Source organism: Phymastichus coffea, unplaced genomic scaffold (assembly GCF_024137745.1).
Source record: "Phymastichus coffea isolate CEN01 unplaced genomic scaffold, Cenicafe_Pcof_1.1 PCOF00043, whole genome shotgun sequence".
Taxonomy (NCBI): Eukaryota; Metazoa; Arthropoda; class Insecta; order Hymenoptera; family Eulophidae; genus Phymastichus; species Phymastichus coffea.
The window spans coordinates 1280630-1301583 of record NW_026706854.1 but is presented as its reverse complement, the minus strand read 5'-3'; the positions used below and the strand labels follow the sequence as shown (position 1 = coordinate 1301583).

The following is a 20954-nucleotide window of genomic DNA, read 5'->3' as shown; positions in this document are numbered from 1 at the left end:
GCTTTGGACTAACAGATCATCGCCAAACTAAATTCAAAGAATGTCATCATTTTACATATAAAGGAAGATTTAGAAGCTTTGTAAAAATATTTTTAACTTTTGAACCATACTTTTTTCAATGGTTTTTTATATTTACTAATGTGGTGTAAAAAGATTTTTCAGGTATTAATTTTACTCATAATTAGGTCCTCGACCCGCCTATACCCTTAATCAATGTCCCTCATGAGACTTTTCCACAACCTTATTCGCCAGACTATATATTCAAATGATCTTATAAAATATTTATAAATTCTGAGAGAATACGTTTGATGATGAATGAGTTTATATATTTAGTTACTAAAGTTATAATTTGAAGAGTGGAACGTTCTTGGAAGAGACTGAAAGGCTTATTTTCGAGCGATTTTCCGTGCAACAAAGATTAAATCGTTGAGGGTAACAAGCAAAAAGGTAGGAATCAAATCAAAATTGGCAGACCTTTCTGTCTTCCATCCATTTAGAAGGTGTGTATGTGTCCTTACAAGTCAGAGTGAGAGCAAGTGCTCAATTCCCTCTGTCTGACTCGCTTTGGCTTTCCAAGTTGGTGAGTCCACAGCGGCGTATAAAAGAGAATTTGCTGTCGCCCGGCAAGTGTCAACGAGGGAGCAAAGTGCACGTTAATTAAACACGTCTCTCTCTCAGTCGGCTTTGCACGACGTCGCAGCCGCCGTCGTTGAGAAAACGTGCTGCACTCCTTGGTGTAGCTTGACGCGTGAAAAAAAGTGCGCGCTGTATGCGAGCTCGTCCCTTTTATAAACATGCAAGAACCCTTTGATGCCAGTAGCGTATAGCCGGTTTTTTTTTATATTCAAGCTCTTTCGCGTTTGATGACGAATTTCCTTGTTCGCGCATTCATTGGGAACGCGCAAGCTCGCGACTTAATTGAATTGCCCTCACAGACGAGCTTAGCTTCATCGATATCAGACACTTCCGAGTGAGTTTATGAAAAGTACCAACGGTAAATACCTTTGAGGAAAGCGGTAATGATCGCGAGCAGGAAGTGCGCGTTGGCTTTACCGAGTAGCCTATTTGATTTTCAGTCCCTCGGAATGTGTCAGTAGCCGTAAATTCATAGAGCTTCCCGAGGGAGAGAGAGGCATTTGAGAAAAATACTTTCATCCCCGAGAGTTAGCGGTGTGAGATTTCCCCGCAGCAGGATGACAAGTTACTTGAAGTTTTGTCGGCTGAAAGCTCGCGCACGCTCCATGACGTTCGAGTTCCGAACTGTATGCGCAAATAGCCGCAGGATTTACTTATTTATAATTCAACGGCAAACTTTTTAGCATTCGCTTAGGTACTTTCCGGAATAAACATTATTGAAGGTATCCGTCGGTATTTTTACTGATGTCGTTGACTATTTTCAGAATCACTCTCAATATTTATACGTAGAGTTGCATTCACCAACAAACTAGTCTAGATGAGTATGAATAGATTCATTCAGTTAATTGCGACATCGGAGAGATGATTCTTAAGAAGCCTTTCTGCAAAAGAAGTTGCTCTTCGCCAACTCATTTAAGTATTTTTTCAAGCTGAAAGAGAATGCCACGTCGCTAGACATTCATAAAATTTTGTAAAGAGGTATTTTCATTCCTCTCATTTGATAAGATCTGCAGCGGCTTTATCATTTAAAAAGTCTTTTTGCCCAGTTGCACTATCTCATCTTCCGGCTTTTTATCCTTTTCATTCTTACAGAATGATCCAACTTTTACGCGAAGTATACTGATCTCTCAGCTCGTTCGCCAAGATTCTCTAGCAGAAAAAGAAGAAAAAAATTTAATAAGATATCCGACGTATATTTCTCTTCTTGCTTTCATTCAAACTTTTTTGTTTTTTCGTGTATGTACACAGTGGTTATGCTTTTGTTTTGTTATTCATCCAATCTTCTCATTTCGGTGAGGAATTTAACTACACGAATTAAATAATCTGAAAAATAACTGTTTCCAACTTTTATGTTTTACGATCATGATTCATTTCATGCTGTAAACAGCGATAAGCAAATGATACATCAGAGCAGGTAGGTTTTAGTTTCGGATATTGCGGTGTATTAACATCAATATAGTGTTCAACCAACGGAATAAAAAGCCTTTCTTCGCTGCATTAATTAATGAAGTTTAACGTTTTGAGCATCAGCTCAAAGAACTTTCATGACTTGAGCTTAGTGTAACGAGGGCTCGCTAGTCACCATTACAACACTACGACTGCATCTCCCGAGGAACGGCTCCGTGTTTACACATGTACATGCGACTAATAACAGCGGTTATTACACTTGCCGGTTGCTCAATTTTCCGCCGTATACAAGTACTCAACGGTACGCGAGTTCACCGATTCTCTATACGTCAATCTACTTTTATGAGTGCTCTTATCAACTGTCTAGAAGTAAATGAAACATTTAGCTACTTATCGCCATTCAGTAGTCGCGTAAATTACAGGGAGAAGGGAGCAAATATGTGCAGATGTGTGTATGCGTGTATGTGTGTGTGTACTTTAACGACGGAACTCTGCGTTAATTTATATTAACGCTGCACCCTGCTACCGTTCCTTTCTTCCTCTCTTACTTGTCTTCCTTGCGCTTACCTTTCTCACGGAGTTAGCTGCTGACTTTATCTTTGGTATGCGCCGATAATTATACTAATTTATGGGGAGCTGCAGCGCTTGCGACTCGGGTTAATGCCGTGCTGAAGCTCGAGATCTCATACGGCGTATCTTCAACCACGTTCTGAATTTTCGGCCTGAGTTACGCTCCAGGAGAAATAACTTTATTCTATTTTGACTTCTTGATAGTGGCACGTTAGCTCTTGTTAATTACACCAGGGAGTAACGGATGAATTTACAAATGTTGCAGTTTCATAATAAACTTTCGCAAACTGTTATGCTTTTATTTGGAACTGAATGAATTGAAAAGGAGAGACGAAATTGCGCTAATACAAAAGGTGATATAACGCAAAGTAATTTGAAAATATATAATTGAGAGAGAAAGAATGCTCGCGAGTTTGTTAAGCAATGCCGAGTTGAGCATAATTATGTTGATTAACGCGATCGTGTCGTTACCGCTGAAAACACAATTGAAAGCTCAATAGACTCAGGTGGATGGTAACAGTAATCGCAGCTGAAAATGGAAGCAGGATAACGCGAGTCAGCGAAAAAAAAGAACAAATTGCTCCTTGTTAGCGAGTTACAGAAACATCCTCTTTCTCCTCAAGTCTGCCCGCGCGGCGAAAAAGATTGCGCCTATACACTGGGACTTTCCAAAGTCCGACCCGCCTCGACAATAAGGTATTTCCATGGCTAGTTCTTCTTTTTTTTTCTTTTCTTCTTCCCTTCTTTCTTTCCGCAGCTTTTCTCTTCACCCCCTTCAGCCATCGAACAGAATGGGAATTTTCTTTCTTTCTTTTTTTTTGCTCTGCATGAACGCGTTAAAGTGAAGCACCTCGTGTTTACGACGCGAGAGACTTCTCGTGATAATTGCCATCTGCGAACTTGCAAGCTTTTTTCCTTGCACTCGGCTACTTTGGCTCCCTCCCGTTTTATTTACTCGAACTGCCTCTGTTTAATGCCAGTCTCTCCGATGTGTATTTTACTAAGACAAGCGCATTCTGTTTTTTCTTTACGCCCCGAGAGAGTGAAATTTTTCTCATAGTGCTGTAATTGAAAGGAGCTTCACTTATACAAAGCGTAATGCAATGATTTACATTTGTTTGTTATAAAATATAACGACAATATTACATTTCGTGCTGATTTTAATTAGAACGCTCTTTGCTGCTGACTGAACACGATCAGGTGGGAGAAGTACGTTGATAATAATTTTTGTAACGCATGTTGTATAAAGAAAACACCTCGAAAGAGAGCAAAAGAAAGTGTAGTTGAGCGAGAATTCAACGAGACAGAATAAAAACACTCATCAGGTACAAATAAACTCGCGATCGAGTAATTGAGCAACACGAGCGGAGCCAATCTCGTCGGCAATCGTGATCTCACGCCACTTTGGCTCTCTTTTTCTCTTTGGTCTCCCAGCTAGAAGAAAAACGCCTACAGAGATAAGACTGCGCCAAAGGTCGAGAAAGAACCCAAGCACTCGCGTGTTTACGGGGGTGGACCTCGGAAAGCAAGGAAAAAAGCGTCCACGGAAATTATGCGCGGCCATAATTCAGCCAAAGGTCCGCGAGCGCGCTGAATGACACGAACCTTTTTCTGCTGACCCTACGACGCCTTTCTTTCGGTGATAAAGGGATTAAGAAAAACTTAAGACCCTGCCTGTTCACTTCCATTGATCGAATCGTGAAGAAATACTGTCCGTCTTTCAGTCTATCAATAGAATTATGTAAATGCTGCATTATTCGGAAGCAATGGGTATTGAGGTAAAAACTTCATGAATATTAATCCGAAATAAACGATATTCGGATGGCCGTGGAACGAAGATTGAACGTTTTGTTGGAACTTTCCAGGCGATCGAGTAATTGTCGCGAAGAAAAATTGAGACCTTACAATGATTAGTGCGGCCATGCAAGTCAAACTACTGGACGCCCATCTACTTTAAAATTACCCTAAATTTTGCGGGGTGAAATTCACGGTTCATTCCATTTGCTGTAACCTTTGACATCCGAAGATAGACGTCGTGTTTACGTCGTCGTTGCGCAGCAGCAAATTGAATATTTTCGCGAGGGAAATTGCCTTAGCGAAGTTGCGCCCCGTCGTCGTCGTCTTTGCCGATCGAACGGCTGATCGAATGCGCCGAATAGCACGGCGATAAGTAGATTAGCTGCCATCTCGTGCTACTTGGCTGATTTTTAGTGTCAGCTTAAACTGACTTTTCCTAAAAACTTTTAGTCCTTGCTGCTTTTATATAATCAAAATGTGATTAACGGAAACTTCGCAGTCCCGAGTATAATTTTTTGTCGCTTCATTATCCCCAAATTTTATTCTAACATCGTTATGAAGTGTGAAACAACTTTTTTTAATATTTGAGAAAAATCTTCCTACAATCAAAGTATATTATAAAGCTTTTCTTTTGATTCTAGTATTAATAAGTTTAATGTAATTAATGTTTTAAGTAGCAAATAATCTATTAACAATGCGAGACATGTGAAGACGAACAGAATACTCGCGAATGTAATCATATACACTCCTTTCTGCTTTTACATGAATCATTAAATTTTTCGACCACGGAATCACATGTTTTTTTTAATAAATTTAATGTTTTAGAGATCGCGTGGGAATTGGCTTATATAAAGCTTCAGAAAGTTATTTTATGATGAAGATGATAAAAAGTAATCAGAAAGAACTTATGTCTGTGAATATATTATTGTACCAATATGTTTGTTGAAGCTCAGTCTTCCTGCAGCTTGGCGTTTGCAAAAAAAAATTTCTCAGATAGCGAACGTTTCGACTTCCTTCTCTTTATTAATGCTTGATCGGGAAATTTTGTATAACAGCCTTAACTCCTCGAGTAACAGCCTCTCTTCTGCTCTTGCTCACTCGCTCGCTCGCTTGCTTGCTTGCTTGCGCCGAGTCACGTATGAGCCGTAAAGTAGATCGCGCACTTAGCCGTGCAAACGTACTTACTCTCTTTCTCTTTGCTATTTCCGCCCATGGAGCTTGCCACGCGGGCTTTCATAATGAAGAAAGTAAATTCACTTGGCGCTCAGGACGCACGAAAATCTTGATAGCGAGCTCAGAACGAAAAAAAAATTACGATTACCAAGTTCTTACTCATTCCCCAGCCGAGTTTCTCACTCGAATGCTCCTATCTGAAGCGAATCGTTTTCTTTTCTTTCTTTCTTTTTTTAAACGTAAGTTGCTGCTATAGCAAGAATAGCGAACTTCGAAATAATTTTCCACAATGAAAAGTTAAGTTACTTCTGAAGTCGAGAGCGCGAATACAATTGTATTAGTCTACTTGTTTTTCTCAAGAATTAACGCAAAGCTTCGTGTTGCTATAGACTTTGAATAAGCAAACGGTCGGATTTTTGGATTTCACCAAATCTAATTTCGAATTTAATTAAGAAGTGTACTGCGTTAGGAACGAAATCGGTCAGCCAACAATATTCGTAAAGACACTTAACAACTCGCAAAAACACAAGCAATGAATTATGCGGATAATAAAATGAAACATCTGTTCCAGCGAGAAATGGAAGCAAATCGTTAAGATCAATCATCAAACCCTTTTATCCCATTAATATCTGCGATCAGAAGCACGAGTTATACGACAAAAAGTCGAGCTTTTCTTCCTCTCTTTCTTAGTTCACTTGAAATTCCCCCGCATAAAGCGTTGCTGCGTTTACGTTATGCCGGCTCCGCGCTATATTTCACAAAAGCTCATGGGCCGTCGCTGCTACACTGCTACTGCTGGTGCAGGCCTTATCTGCCTTTGCAAGCGCTAACCGAGAGAGTAGAAAGGAGAGGAGGGCAACTATGCTATATACCGTACGTGTGTGTGTGTGTGTGTATATATATATATATGTGCATACTTATGTACGCGAGAGTGGAAGAGTCGAGCGTAGTACTCGAAAACCACACGTATATACCTACAGCTATAGCTACATACACGTGCACGGGCAACTTTGTAAACATGAACTGTATTCTGTTTCACCGGTGGGCTGGCTGGGAAAAGTCTTTGACCTATTACCAGGCTTCCGATGACGGCGCTAAATGGAAATGTCAATCGTTCCTTTTGTTCTTTTTACCCCTTCTCTCATTCTGTTTCCGTTCAACCGGATACTCTATTTTTATATGAAAGCTAATATCGCTATTGATATTTATTTGGAATTTTGATTGAACATAAAAGTTTCGTTCATTAATACCACTGGAGGATCCAGTATGAAAACGTATTTTACAAAAGTTATTCAATCTCGTTGTATCGATCAATACCAAACTGTGGTAAAGTTTGTTCACGATGAAAAATCAGCTTGGCAAATGATTACAGTTTGACTTTACAGAACTGACACGCAATCCTACGTCGAGATTGGCGTTCGCATTACTACGATCCTCGAATGAAAAGCTTCGTAAACCAACAGTGCATCATGAAACCTATTGGTGTGCCGGCACGAGTCAGATATAACGCCCGAGAGAAATTACGGAAGAAGAGGATATGCATACACAGAAGGGGTGCCAGAGTGACCAATGAAACTAAATCGCCGGAGCACTCGTCGCCCTGAACGTGCTTACATGGAATGATGCGAGCGCGAACTAATTAAAACTTGACTACTGGCTCTTAAGAAACGTTTTCCGCTCCAAAGGATTGATTCTTTATTAACCGATATCTGCGCGCTAGCTATCTTGTGCTCGTCGGACTACTCTCTTTTTTGCTCTATTTGTTAAGCCCTACGATCCGATAGAACTCGGAGCAGTAATTACAAAGAGCTCTCGCGCTAATCAAGAATAACTCGCTCGAGGATTTCGTCGGGACGATTTCAACCCACCTCTTCTTCCCCCCCCCCCCCCCCCCCCCCATCCCCCCACCCTCCTCTTCATTTCTCTCCCTCGTGAACCGATCGATTTTATGCTGTTGTGCTACAGCGATCCTTAATTCTATTTATGTGAATATTTTATTGTGCGTCAGGTTACCTAGCTACCTACGGTCAATCTTCACATAAAAATCGGATTTACCAATGAAAACTTTTCATAATTTTCGAATATTTTATTTCCCACGCTAAATTTTATTTATAATAAATCTTATTTACGACTTGTGTGAGAAAATTACTTTAATGCAACTGCCAGTATAAACCAATTGGCAGTAACAATAGTTGAAGTTGCAGTAATTATTTAGTTAGCATTAAGGCCATCCAGCTATTAATAACACAATTGAATTTCAATGTTTTGCCAGTGTTTTGCAAATGTTGCAAGTGACGATAATCACGTATAAGTATAATCAAATGTCTGTAATTTTGAAATCTCGATCACATTATTCACTTACCCTCTATAGACTTCAGTGAAAGTGCATAATCAAGTGTTATCCATCGTAAAGGGGACTTCTCCGAAAAATCTAATAATCAGCACAACATGGTCATCACTTATTAGTGAAGACTGAGATATGCGCGATCCCATTGACATGCAATAAACGGGACGAAGCGAAAGGGGCATAATTAATTACAACTCAAGAATACACGAGGCGCGACGCCGTATACCGTAGCCGCCTCGCGCAAAGGAGCGACAATGGCCGAAATTGGCACGACTGTAATTAGACGCGGCGACGGCGTGCGCGCCCTCGGCGTCAAGGGATTTGTCGTAATTAACGGCAAGTGTGTGTAATGGCGCGGGCGAGTTACTGAAGACACTCCGCGTTGAAAATTTTTCTACCGATTACTTCCGACTATAAGGTATTGCGACACTGGAATTAGAGCACTATGTCTTTTCTTTTCGATTGACTGGCGACGCGTCTAGTGGTGCGTTTTTGGCATTTTTAGACTGTTGACACGATGGTACTTAGCTCGAATTTTAAGAGTGGCATTTCCATCGCTTTTTGTTCAACGGAGCATAAATTTTCGATAATTAGCACGACAATGGATAATCTATCCCATTGAAATTCCGTCCGATCTCGAGCCCGAATTGAAACACGAACAGATCATGAGAAGTGGCTTCTACAAATAGAAGACAAATGGACGTTCGATGTTTGTTTCTCCTCTGGCCAACGAAAAAAAGTTGGATGAAAAAAGATTCGACGACATTCGGAGGCTAAATTCGGCAGATTGATCGGGCGCCGCACAAATTACGAGATTAAGCGCGGGGTTTGCCGGAGGAAAAGGAGTTGCGGCCACGAGGTAGCAAGAAGAGAAAAACCATCTGGTCGTAGCTTCGAAAAAGTGCCACTCACCAATCACGTCTCCCTCTCGTTTTTCGGTTGCTCGGTTTTCTTCCTCTTTTTCTCGTCGTTCAACGAGGCTGAATCTCACGGGCATGTTGCGATCGGTTAGCCTGTATCAGCGATAAATTCGACGAGCTAGAAGCCGTGCTTTCACCGATATTGATTCATCAATGAACAGCACAAGTGGCCTAAGTATGGATTAATACGATTTTCACCCGAATTATATTTTGTATAGCTCATCTTTACTGGCTTTTCATTAGAGCGAAGGAGTCTCAGTGATGATAGAAATCGAAAAATATAAACTTTCAGTATAGATTGATTTGCATTGTCTGGTAATGCAAGTGATTGTAATTGCAAAATAAAGCTAGGTAACCAAGGCAACCGGCTGCTCTCAGAAAGATGAAAAATATAAATAAACAAAAAGTTCGGCGAGTGGCTACAACCTCAAACTTGAATCATTAATACAGTTTTCAATAAGCCGATCGATTAGGAGGACAAGCAAAGTGGCAGGTGGCGCGCACGGCCCGCGAGCGTAATTATTTCACGTCATATCCTAATGGGCGAGCCGCGGGCGCGCGACGAGCAATATGATGGATGAGGAGTAAGAGTCTCGCACGTAGTTGGCATAAATCGAGCGTTAGATGATAAAGCCATTTGCTTGATATCCTGTCCTAAATCACCGGCTGAGAGAGAGGAACTTTGTGTCCGTTTTCCGCTTTCAATAAATGAATGCCACGTTTTATACACTTGCTAGCGAGAACTGCCTTTCTCTGCCCGGAAAACTTTTCAGATTGTGGAAGGATTCCAAGTTGATATGGCTTTCAATATTGGGGAACGCGTGGCTACTAAATTCCACCAACCCTCTCGCTTACTCGCAAGCGCAAGGATGTATATGTACCCCTATATGCTACGTACGATCGTTCGAGGCTCTCTCGGACCATTTGCCTCGATGTATATTGCACGTGATGAGTCTCGCTAAGGAGACTCACACACCGATGAGATGTTTACCCAGCTTTATGAAGCTGATTTACTCTTCTCTCCCTCTCTCTCGCCAACTATAGTCTTTTTCCAAAGGTGAACGATACTTACTTTCCTACAAATTGCTTTTTCATGACCTTTGATTGCCTACCATATTTTTAAAATAATATGCTCTATATATCGCGTCAAAGTGACTTTCTTTGACGCACGATTTGCTTTTCACGTTTAATCAATTCACTATAGTTTCAATAACATGTAATTTTATCCTCTCATCAGTAATTTTATTTCAAAGCTCACTCGGGATTCCGATTACGCAAAGTGTGCGATATTGTGAAATTCGATTGAACAAACGTAAACGTATTTATCAGCCAGGAGAAAAGGAAAAAAGTAGAGTAAAAAATTAAAAAGTGTTTCGTGGAAGTTTAAAACAAGCAAATGAAAAACACACAGCTTGGCGTTGGGCACGCAGCGGCCACATGGCGCAGCAAATTTGGAGTACGTTAGGCGAGGTCCGAGGAAAGGTCCTGCAGGAAGCCAAGAACGTGCGCGCGTAACAATGAGGCAGCGCTGGCGGCCGGGCTAAATACGTTACGGTCGCGTGTCGGCACGGCACTCGGCGTGTGTATATAGGTATATACACGAAAACTCGTCGCGCTTGGCTACCGATGAGCTGAGCAAACACGACCCCCTCTAATGTAATGCAAGTAGCTTACAGCCAAACAGCAACGGCATCGCAAATTCTTTCCGTCCGAATTTTTCAGCAGACGCATATCGTCTATTTTCGAAACATTATCCTCCGTTGTAACTAATTACGGGGCAGAAGATGAGCAGCAACTGCAATAGCTTCATAATCGTAAACGACATTCGTCCGCGACACTCGCGGCTTCCCGGGTGCAGCCTATTTACTCCAATCACCAGGGCGTGTCGACGTATTTCCAGTCGAATACGCTCATGCAGCGAAATTTCCGCGGCGACAAAACGAGCACGCCCTCGATCTTATTTTTTGTTCCCTTTCCGTATTTTATATGAAGACCCGTCGAGAAAATGTGGGCACATCAATCGGAGTCTCGTGGCACGCGCGCGAACAGCCGGTATGGAGTCACTATAATTGAGGCGCGCGTGCTTCGCTATATCCTTTCCCCCCGCAAGCAGCAGCTGCCTTCTGCATCTTTAAGGAGGCGCGCAACGCTTGGCTAAGCAGCAGCTACACGTTGGGGCTTCCACGGGGGAGTAGTCGCTTCTCTCCTTCCTTTTTCTGTCCTTTCCTCGATGGAGGAAGTGCAGTGCGCTCTTCTTATGGTTTTAGGAGTTTCATTTAATTCGACAGAAAGCATTTTCACTTGTAATGCTTCAAATACAGTTGGGTGCACTTACCACTGAGTTATCGGTGAAACTAACAACAATTCTTTACGGAAGCAAAATGCCGGAGTACAATTTTATGTAGCTATAAACTATTCACTCTAGAAAGCCATACAAATATTAATCACCCCCAATGGCGAAGAATTTGCTTCATACGAGACCAAATGTTTCAAGGTTTTTAAAATATAAAGCATCTTTCGTACCAATCTAATATTAATATCAGTATTGTTATTTTATTTATAAACATAATGTAAATATATAACGATATGGTACGGATCACTAGAGAAATATCTTCATGTATAATTTTATCACTAATAGTATTATAAAACTTACTTATTTCGTTTTGTAAACATATTGTGAATAAAAAAAGATTATAATGTAATGTATTAATTTGTCGACAAACTCAGTCACTTGTATTTTGCGTTGTGAAGTTTGCTTTGGGTCAAAATGTGTCAGAATTTTTTCATCTAAATTTTTGACAAGAATTTATTATTATTATTATTATTATTATTATTATTATTATTATTATTATTATTATCATTATTAGGCCATTAGATTGGGTATTTCAATCGCAAAATGGAATAAGCGAGGCTCTACACGTTTTGATGAAATATAGCTGAATGGAATACAATATGCACGTATTATCAGTTGATAAATTGATAAAACAGTAGTTGCTCAATTAATAATCGTTTCAAATAGAATCCCTCCATTTGCGTAACAAGCTACCGCCTACGGTCTAGTCACGTTATGAAAAGCACAGCGAAAAATTCCTTTTGTTTTGTCCAGTGGGGGGCTTAAAGAGGCGCGTAATATTCCTAGGAACGCCGAGGCGCTGTGTATATAATTAAAGCAGCTCGCGGACGAGAGCCGTGCCGCGACACACCTGGCTGCTCGCGATCATGCTGGCGATACCGAACCAGTGCTAGCTTCCTCGATTTTCCAAGCAACGCATTTACTTTCTTCCTTCTGCTATTTCTTTTCGACCGCATAGCTGCAGTTTGAATTGGAACGCTTATTTTGAATTCGAATAGGGCGCTTACGGAAGACTTGCGTATGTAAGAAACGGAGCGCTGCATGCTTCGTTGCGCGTTGTCAAAATTTTCAACAGTCCTTCATATCTGTCGTGTAATTAAAGCGAATGCCAATGAAGAGGTTTGTTTACAAAAGAATGTATTCAATGGAGCATTCATCTTAATTGCGTTAGGAAAATAGAACGGAATTCGATTGATTGCCCTGGTACGCGTAATGCAATTTGCAGAAAAGGCATTTTATCGGCAATCCAACGGATGATGAAATTTGCAGGAAAAGTTCTGCAAAGGCAAAAATAACGAGGCTAGTTGAGCTTTGGAAAGCAGGTCAGCGAGCGCCAAGTGGCCCGTAATCCAAGAAGGAGGGTGTGTATTATTCATCCAAACTTCGGCGAGGGAGAGCGAATGGCGCTGAAGCGGTGTTAACTAATAAAACGAGTAATAGCCTGATCGATAGATTTTATGAAACACTCGCAATTTTTATGCGTATCGGCAATGGGCTAAGAGGATAAAATGCTAGAAGTACTGCGCGCGCACACGAAAAACGCAGCCGCTATATATTCTTGGAAATGACTGGACAAAGAAAAAAACCAATATTAAAGTTAATTATATATGAAGACAATGATAATCAGACGCGATGAATGGCACTTTTTCTCAATGAGAAATCGAATAAAAATCGTAATATCCGGAACACATAGATGGTCAAAGAGAGCGAAAAGTCCGTAGGTGAAAAAAGAAGAGAGCGAGAGAGAGAGAGAGAGAGAGAGTGCGCGCACGCGACCATTATCTCGACCGGAAACGGAAGTACACTCGGCTGCTCACCCACCTGGCCGCCAGACCGGGATCTCTCTCTCTCGCTCTATGTCGCATTAGGCGCAGATATGCTCGCCTCGCCAAACTGACCACTATATACTACCGCCATCGGTCGTCTGGACTGTATGTATCGGCAATACTCAATCATCGATTCTCTCCGTGTATACACACCCATACATCTACGCGAAACTCATTCGTTCCGGCCGTATGCGCGAAAGCTCACTCGCTTGGCCGTTCACTGATAGCTACGACAATGGAAAAATTCACAAGGGGACGCGCGTTACGACGATCAGCCGACCTACAAAGTTAATCGAGGGCGATGATAATTCGTGTGCGGACTCGAAGATGACGGACACGCAACGACGCGACTTATACACGCTTCCCCTTTTCAGATCAACGACCTTCGCGCAGTCATTTTGACGTTGCTTTTCTCGTTTTGATTTATTTTATAGTTGTTACCGGGTATAAAAGAAACAAACAGATTTAGGAGGATACTGATTGATTTTCTACATTAACGCCCTACTACTTTGTGTCGGTTTACTCACGAATCATTTTAATTATCGGTCGCACTTTTGATTCGTTACAATAATCTTCGTAATATGAACATTTTCCATATCAACTAGCAACATTCACGTTACCACAGGTCGATATATTATTCATTATAATTTGTAACGTTCTTGTTCGGATGTTATATAATTAAAAAATTGATTCAAACCTACTCTCACAGAAATTATAATTGAAATTTAATTTATCAAATATTATCGGTATAGGCAAAAATGATTCGTTATCATTTGATTGACATCGCTTCGATCATTAATAATTTCTTTTAATGAACTATTTTTTGTACAGCTTTCCGGCGTCCGTACATGATTGAAAGTTAAAAAAAATGGCGGGCGATTTGTATTAAGAGTGGTATGAGAGATGTGTGGTGAGAAAAGCTGCTTAAACAAATATTTTATTAGGCTTATGATAACTCGTTACATATAAGCTATTCTAATCGCAGCTTTTCACTGAAAACCATTTTACCAGGCATCAGTTTTTCCTTTTTTCCTTGTTCAAATTTCATTGATAAATAAGTTGGTCAAGTCGAAATGCTATAATACACGTTAGTAAGAAAATCCAATGACGCAGGATGAAGTCGAGAGAAAAAACAAGCGAAAAGAGGTAAAGAAAGACACGTCAGGATTATCACAGGTACACACACACCCACATAGTGTCGTGCGCTATCATCGCGCGAGAACGTGGAATCAAAGTGGATAAAGCTCCTCGTGCGGCTTCGCTTAAGAATCTTTCTGTGCGGAAGAACAGAAACCCCCCTGGCCTTTTTTTTTCCTACATGCGCGGAGCCGTGCGATGCATGCGCTAGATTCCCTTTTTTTGTTCATGCAAGCGCACTGTAGGGAACCTCTTACTTATCGGATTTTCAAGTCAGATCAACGTTTCTATTTTTTCCCTTTCTTTCATGTTGTCTGAGGTGAATAATGCTTGACGGTTCTGTCGTAAGAAGATGAAGTTAAATTAAAATTCTATACTTCGACAGAAAATAAAGAATTTCCTTAGTGAATATTGGGAAAATATTATCCTTACACAGAGATAAGATTTACAAAGTAAGAAATTTGGCGAGTTTGTTTAACTACAAACTTTGATAACAGTACAAAAGCCATGCCTCATGAATCTCAAATAACTGGAATAAATCAAGAAGAGAGAGAGACTGTGCGCGTTATTCCGCGTAGAACCAAGGTAAATACGGCTAAACACGCGTAATACGCCAACGAGAGTAGAGCAAGCGAAGTGTCGGGGTGCTTTTGCCGAGGAGATAGGCGTCCATTCGCGCGTGGCCAGATTGCCGGGCACTTAAGGCTTCTCTCTCTCTCTTGCTTGCCCGCTCGCTCTCGGACCCTTCTCCACTTGCGCTCAGGCTAAATTAATCGCGGCGGAAGCCGTTCAACCGGAACTAAGAGGATTCACGGGTCAGGGCGTATACTCTCTGGCCACGCGCTTCTTGAGTTATGCTCCAATCGAGCGATACGCCAATTGAGAGAGAAGAAACCGTCGTCTATTTTGAACTTAATCTTGGTAAATTTTGGTCAATGCGGACGGTTCTCAGCTTTCGTGTATATAGTAAACGATACCTATTGCGACGCTTTCTTACTCAGTTTACGTCATCTTTCTTCGCATGCGGCTTCTCTTTCTTCTTTACTTGATGATCGCTTGGTAAGTGATATATTTTAGCCTTTGCCACGAGGACAATGCTTTCCGCTAACCTTTTCTGCTTATTACGAGCAAATATTGTGGTAACTGATATTTTCCGTAACGCGAAATTGTGGCTAAATTATGAAATTATAATCGGACGCTCCATCTAGTTAATATAAGAATCGTTTTAATACTTTTACTATTTTATAAGTAATAACTATTATTTCCTAGCTTAAAAATAGAAATTTTTAAGAGAAATCCTCTATTGATTTCGTTAATAAGTAATATAAACTCATTTTTACATTATCGTACTACATTTTAATTACCTACAATTTCCAAGTCATTAGTAAAAATATATTTAAATTAACTATAAAAATAATGTAATCAAATGTGATAATAGAATTTCACGGCGACCTATTTTTCGAATTAATTAATACAAATCACTAGGGCAATTTATTACATCAATTACTAACTAATACTTCGTAGATATTCAGTGCATGTAGCGCGTATTAAAAGATTACTGGTTGATTTTTTAATGCCATCTACAACATTATTAAAGCAAGACTAATTTAGCAATATCCAAAATAGTTGACGTTTTATATTTTTCTAACTCTATTTAAAAGAATAACACATTTCATATATATTACTTATATTTATTAATAATTATCAAACTACTGTTCAAAAGTATAATTCCAAAATTTATACTCGAGTAACTGGTTTAAAACATACATCCCTCTGAACACTTATTTTTTATAGCGACCACATTCGAGTTGATCGAGAGATATCCGTAGACACGTAGCAGCGCAAATAACGGCAGACAACAGACGGTTCCGGGTTTCAACGGGGCCTCGACGAATTCGCGCTATTACAAAGATTGTTTTCCAGTCTGGCTAGTGTCCAAGGTTTTGCCGTACCAATGCGATCTAAATTCTCTGCTGTACCCCCCTCCGTCTCCTCCCGCCGGCACAAAAGTGATTTCGTTCGGACAATTAAATTAAAAGAGCAGACCAGCCGGAAAAGAACAAAGCTCCTATCGAACATCGATCTGTTCGTTTTTATTTTTACTAACGATTGAAAGTATGAATTCAATTATTTTTCTCATAAATTTTCCATTATGCGAAGTCTTTCATAAATTATTTCTCTTTTTAAAGTGCGCATTCGATGCCAATTGATGAAACTGAAAGAAGAAAGAGATTGTTCCCCACAAGTTTTTTATATTGTGAGTAATCGAAAAAACCCTCGTAGTCTAGTTCGCGAACGCTTTATTCGACATGTACATTAGAGGCACAAATGCACGAGCCGACATTCGACGACGACAACGACGACGACAACATGAACGTGTAACGATGAAGTTAACGGATGAAAAGTTTTCTCGCGCTCCCGTAGTCAAAAGAGTACCGTGTACTCGCTTTTTCAGAACTTCGTACATTTTCCCTTTCCTCCTACTCGAGCTCGAAAAAGAAAACAGCGAATCAATGATTGGACTATTGGAAAATTTGCGATTTGCTAACCAGTGAATTTATGGGAAATAATCGGAAGTAGAGCGTTATTATCGAAGTGCATTTGATGTCAAGGAATATGTAAAAGAGAGAGAGAGAGAGAGAGAGAGAGAGCTGCTCTCAGCGCTTGCTTTCATACGAGTGTACGGGCGACACTCTAGTCCCCTGGGGGTGGCAAGCTCACCGGTTGACGCAAGAAAGAATGCCCTCTCATGCAGCCCCCTTCTGCCTCTTTTCCTCTCCCGGTTCTGCCGCTGAAACGTGTATAATGCTGCCTTCATTAAAAAGAATTATTCATTCCGCAGACGTGGTGCGCATATTCTAGAAATCATTACACGCCACAAGGGATTACATTTTGTACTCGTTTCTTTGTCTTTGTTTTATATACGATGTAAGCGTGCGGTTCGCGTCATTTATCGTTCTGAAGAAAACATTCATTTTAGTACAGCAACGTGAATCCTAACTATCTTGTTTCAAAGACATTTTTATACAATGACTGTTTTGCATTCAATTTGTCGCTATTCTTATTTCAACGCTAATTCTTGGTTGGCATTGGAAATTAAATAGGAAATTACGGTTCTGTCAAGGCTTATCAAAAGAGCTTAGCCAACAGTTTCGTAGGAATATCTACATGTATCTTTGAATGTAATATACTTTTTCAGGGAAAAAGGATCCGTCGAAGAGATAACATACTATACGTTCACTTATGTTTTGTTTGGTCTATTCAACGAACATTACTATATTTCAGCAAAACAAACATGCGTATACTGGTAAAACTGTTAAAAATTACAAACAAAAAATATTTAAGTGTTGGCAATATGTACCAAAATGATCATGCATATAGTAAATGCAAAAACAATAACGAATAATGCTTTATCAATTGTACAAATTCAAAATAATTGGCATAGAATTAAGGGGAACGCGCGGGCGACTATAGAATATAGCAATGTATCTATATGCTGAGATTTTGCTCGTTTGCAAGGGTCTTGCTACATAACGAGACCTTACTAAAACACCTCCTTCCGCGAGATTTTTTGTCATTAACCACAAGGCGATTTCCTATTTTCGCCAGAACAAAATTGACGACATGATATTAGTGATCGATTCTTGAATCATTAATCATAATCGACTCTACAAAGTTTATAATAGCCAGACCGCACACACAGAGGAATAATAAATTTCACAGTATGGATAATAGATTGCATAATCGCATGAAATAGTGATTGAAGCGGTTTGCCCAGACAGCAATGGTTTGTTGAGGAGTGAAGATACAATTTGCTTTTATTTCCGACTGTAATGTAAAAGGAAGGTAGAATATGCGTCGCGCGTAGTAGAATGGTATGCAGTTTAATTATATCGTGGGCCATTTTAGAAATGGAAAGCTCGCTCGCGCGCGCGGGCACGACTTATACCAATACTAGCTGTGCCACCGACTAATAATAGCGAAGAGACAATCCAGATATTTGCACCTTTCCTACACCGACCGTTTTCACATTTAATGTATGTTTCTCTCTTTAGTTTGTCGAGCAAGCATATTGAGCAAGCAATATACGATCTCGATAATCCAGAGTTGGCGTAAGTACAGTATAGGCAAAAAACGAAAACATAAAGCGCTTAATTTGCCATCTGTGATCACTTTATGCGCAGGCGAAATTATGAGGGGAGGGAAGTACGGCCTAATTTTATGCTCTGGTTTTTAAAAAAAAAAACTCGCCTCTAATTCCCAAAGTCCCCAACGCTCGCGACCTCCTTGATCCTTGAGGCTTTTCGGTCTCTCGTTATCTCTCTCTCTCTCTCTCTCTCTCTCTCTTTCGCCGCATCGTTGTATACATTTTTTTGCAGTGTCGTGTCGTGCATTAGAGGCCTCAAAGACAGGGAAAGGAAACTTCAAAAATAGAACCGACCTTCTAGTTTATGCATGAGGTTTATTCGATTCTCTATACGCTGAGTATCATCTCTCCTTCTCTCTTTCCTCACAAAGTATATGATTATGGTAATTATTGTATTCCGAGCTGTGTCTTTGCTCTACACCGAACAATTGCAGTGAAAAGTCGTTTAGCCGTCTTTAGACGGTTGCTTGGTAATTCAAAAGAAAACTAAAGGAAATATTGTAAATTGATATAAAAATTCCAATGAACCGCGCATCAAATATTAGGAATGAAATAATAAATATGGAAACGCGTGTATTTTAGTGATTAAAAGCTTTGATGTTTGCATCATTCAACCAACCACCAATCATATAAAAATCTACAAATTATTTATGTTGCACATTATTATTGCATTAATATTTCAGTGCATCTGATAGTAGGTGTACCAGTTTAGCAATAAGGAGAAATAATTTTCGTGCCGGTCTTAAATGAAACGTAATTGGAGCAGCCATTTTAAATGGTTAGCAGTGGGAACGACACACACTTGACATAGTTTAATTCTCAGCGGAGCGAACGAATGGAGCTGAACAGAACGCGGGTATGTTTTGTCATCATTTGCCATAAGGCATGTGCGAAGGAAAGTACGAGAGAGAGAGAGAGAGAGAGAGAGAGAGAGATAGAGAGAGAGAGAGAGAGAGATAGAGAGAGCACGTGTGCCGCATAAGTTTGGTCGACATCTGCCGGTAAGGATCTACAATTTCTTACAGCTTGGATATTTTTTCCTATTTCAACTCACCAAATAAAGTGGAATAGTTAGGCAATTATTCAAGCTAACCGGAAAATGTATTATTTTCAAGTGAAGTGACTATAAGAAGCAAAATATTCACGTAAACGTTTTCAAGAAAATTAACAGACAAATCAAAATTCTACAAAGGCTTAGTTGCATTGTTAATCAGTTGACTGCAAACGGGAATAATGGATTTTGTAATTGATTAAAAGCTGTTTCGTGTAATGGTCACCATCAGACGCAAGTTTCAAATAATATCAAATAATTAGAATCCGTACGAGGTAAAAAAAATGATCCAATTGGAAGTGACGAGAGAATGGTTGGTTGCATGTTTCACGCAAGCATACAAACGTTTCATTACTTAAAAAAAGCTGTATGGTATGTTTTTCTTACAGTTATATTTCCATATACACACGATAATGCGACAAAAAAATAGGCTAAACCATAAAACAGAAAGTTGCTAATTTTTTTTTTTTGGCAAACTTTTCACTCCATCTTCGACATGTCATCTGGTAGGTGGAAAACACTTTTGGGATTTTGGAGAAGTTCGAAATCTAACACTCACTGACCTTGAAATTGTTGAGCGACAAGCAAGCAGGCGACAAGAGTGAGGCAGTAAGACCTCGTGACGAGATGCGCCATGCCTGCGCTCGGTAACGAAAAAAAAAATGATAAGAAACTGAAACAGCAAAGTTGTATGGTAAACAGTGCAAATCACAACAGTAGCAGCATGTTGCACGCGCGCTCGCGATGAAACACGGTGCCAGCACCGCGCGTGCCGCTGAACTGAGGCTCAGGCACAGTGTATAGTCGGACGGAGAGCGCGCCGGCAAGCTCCGCAGGCGCCGCGACTCCCCCTCCATGCTCGCCTGTATAAAACCTCACCTGCTGCTGCCGCCGCTTCTGTTGCAAGCGCGGGGGTCGACTTGTTTTTTTTTTTAATTTCAGCTGGTGTTCTCCGAACGTTGGGCCAGCAGTTGGCATGACAAGCTTTTCCGTTTTTTGACGACGACCGTTAATGCACTCGCTAAGCGGTAGCAATGTACAACAGTATCCAAATTATCCTTTGTATCGTGGTTCAGCTTAGTGATCATTCGTCTGACGTCACGCTATTCGAGCATTTATATGTACATAAAGATATACGAGAGAGACAGAAGACTGTATATTACGGACAATGAGCGCTATAAAGTCTCCGTTTTAGAAACGCAAAGGCGAAAGCGCATAGTGATGGATCAATAAACTGTAGACAGCCGTGCATTAATATTGCAGAAGCAATTAATGTGCAGCGCCAGTGAGTTATGACTTTGTCGTACCAATTACCTAGCGTAACTACTTAGAAGTATGCGGTCATGCAGATATAATTTAGTGTGAGGTCTACAATCGAGCGCCTAACTTAAAGGGATAGTCGCGCAGGTTAAACTAACTCGACGAAGTTTATTAAAGCCACAACACTTGCAAATTGACGGCTATAAGGTGAGCGAAGAAGTGAACTTTGCAACTGTTCTGTTTTTCAACGTAATTTGAGTCGTTTCTCAAAATATCACTCTTGAAATATTTACAAGATTAAATCCAAAAGAAGTTATAGCTGCATGGAAG

At 40.3% G+C, this 20954-nt stretch overlaps 1 protein-coding gene across 2 annotated transcripts in view; it reads right to left on the bottom strand.

The window, feature by feature from the left end:
• LOC131664192 (uncharacterized) overlaps positions 1-20127 on the bottom strand; it is a 55789-nt gene extending 35662 nt beyond the window's left edge. For both annotated transcript variants that reach the window (XM_058935090.1, XM_058935092.1), the window contains exon 1: positions 19928-20127. In XM_058935090.1, the coding sequence (XP_058791073.1) occupies positions 19928-20000 (73 nt within the window). In that variant the 5' untranslated portion in view covers positions 20001-20127. The remainder of the gene's footprint in view (positions 1-19927) is intronic.
• Between the last annotated feature and the right edge of the window lie 827 nt (positions 20128-20954).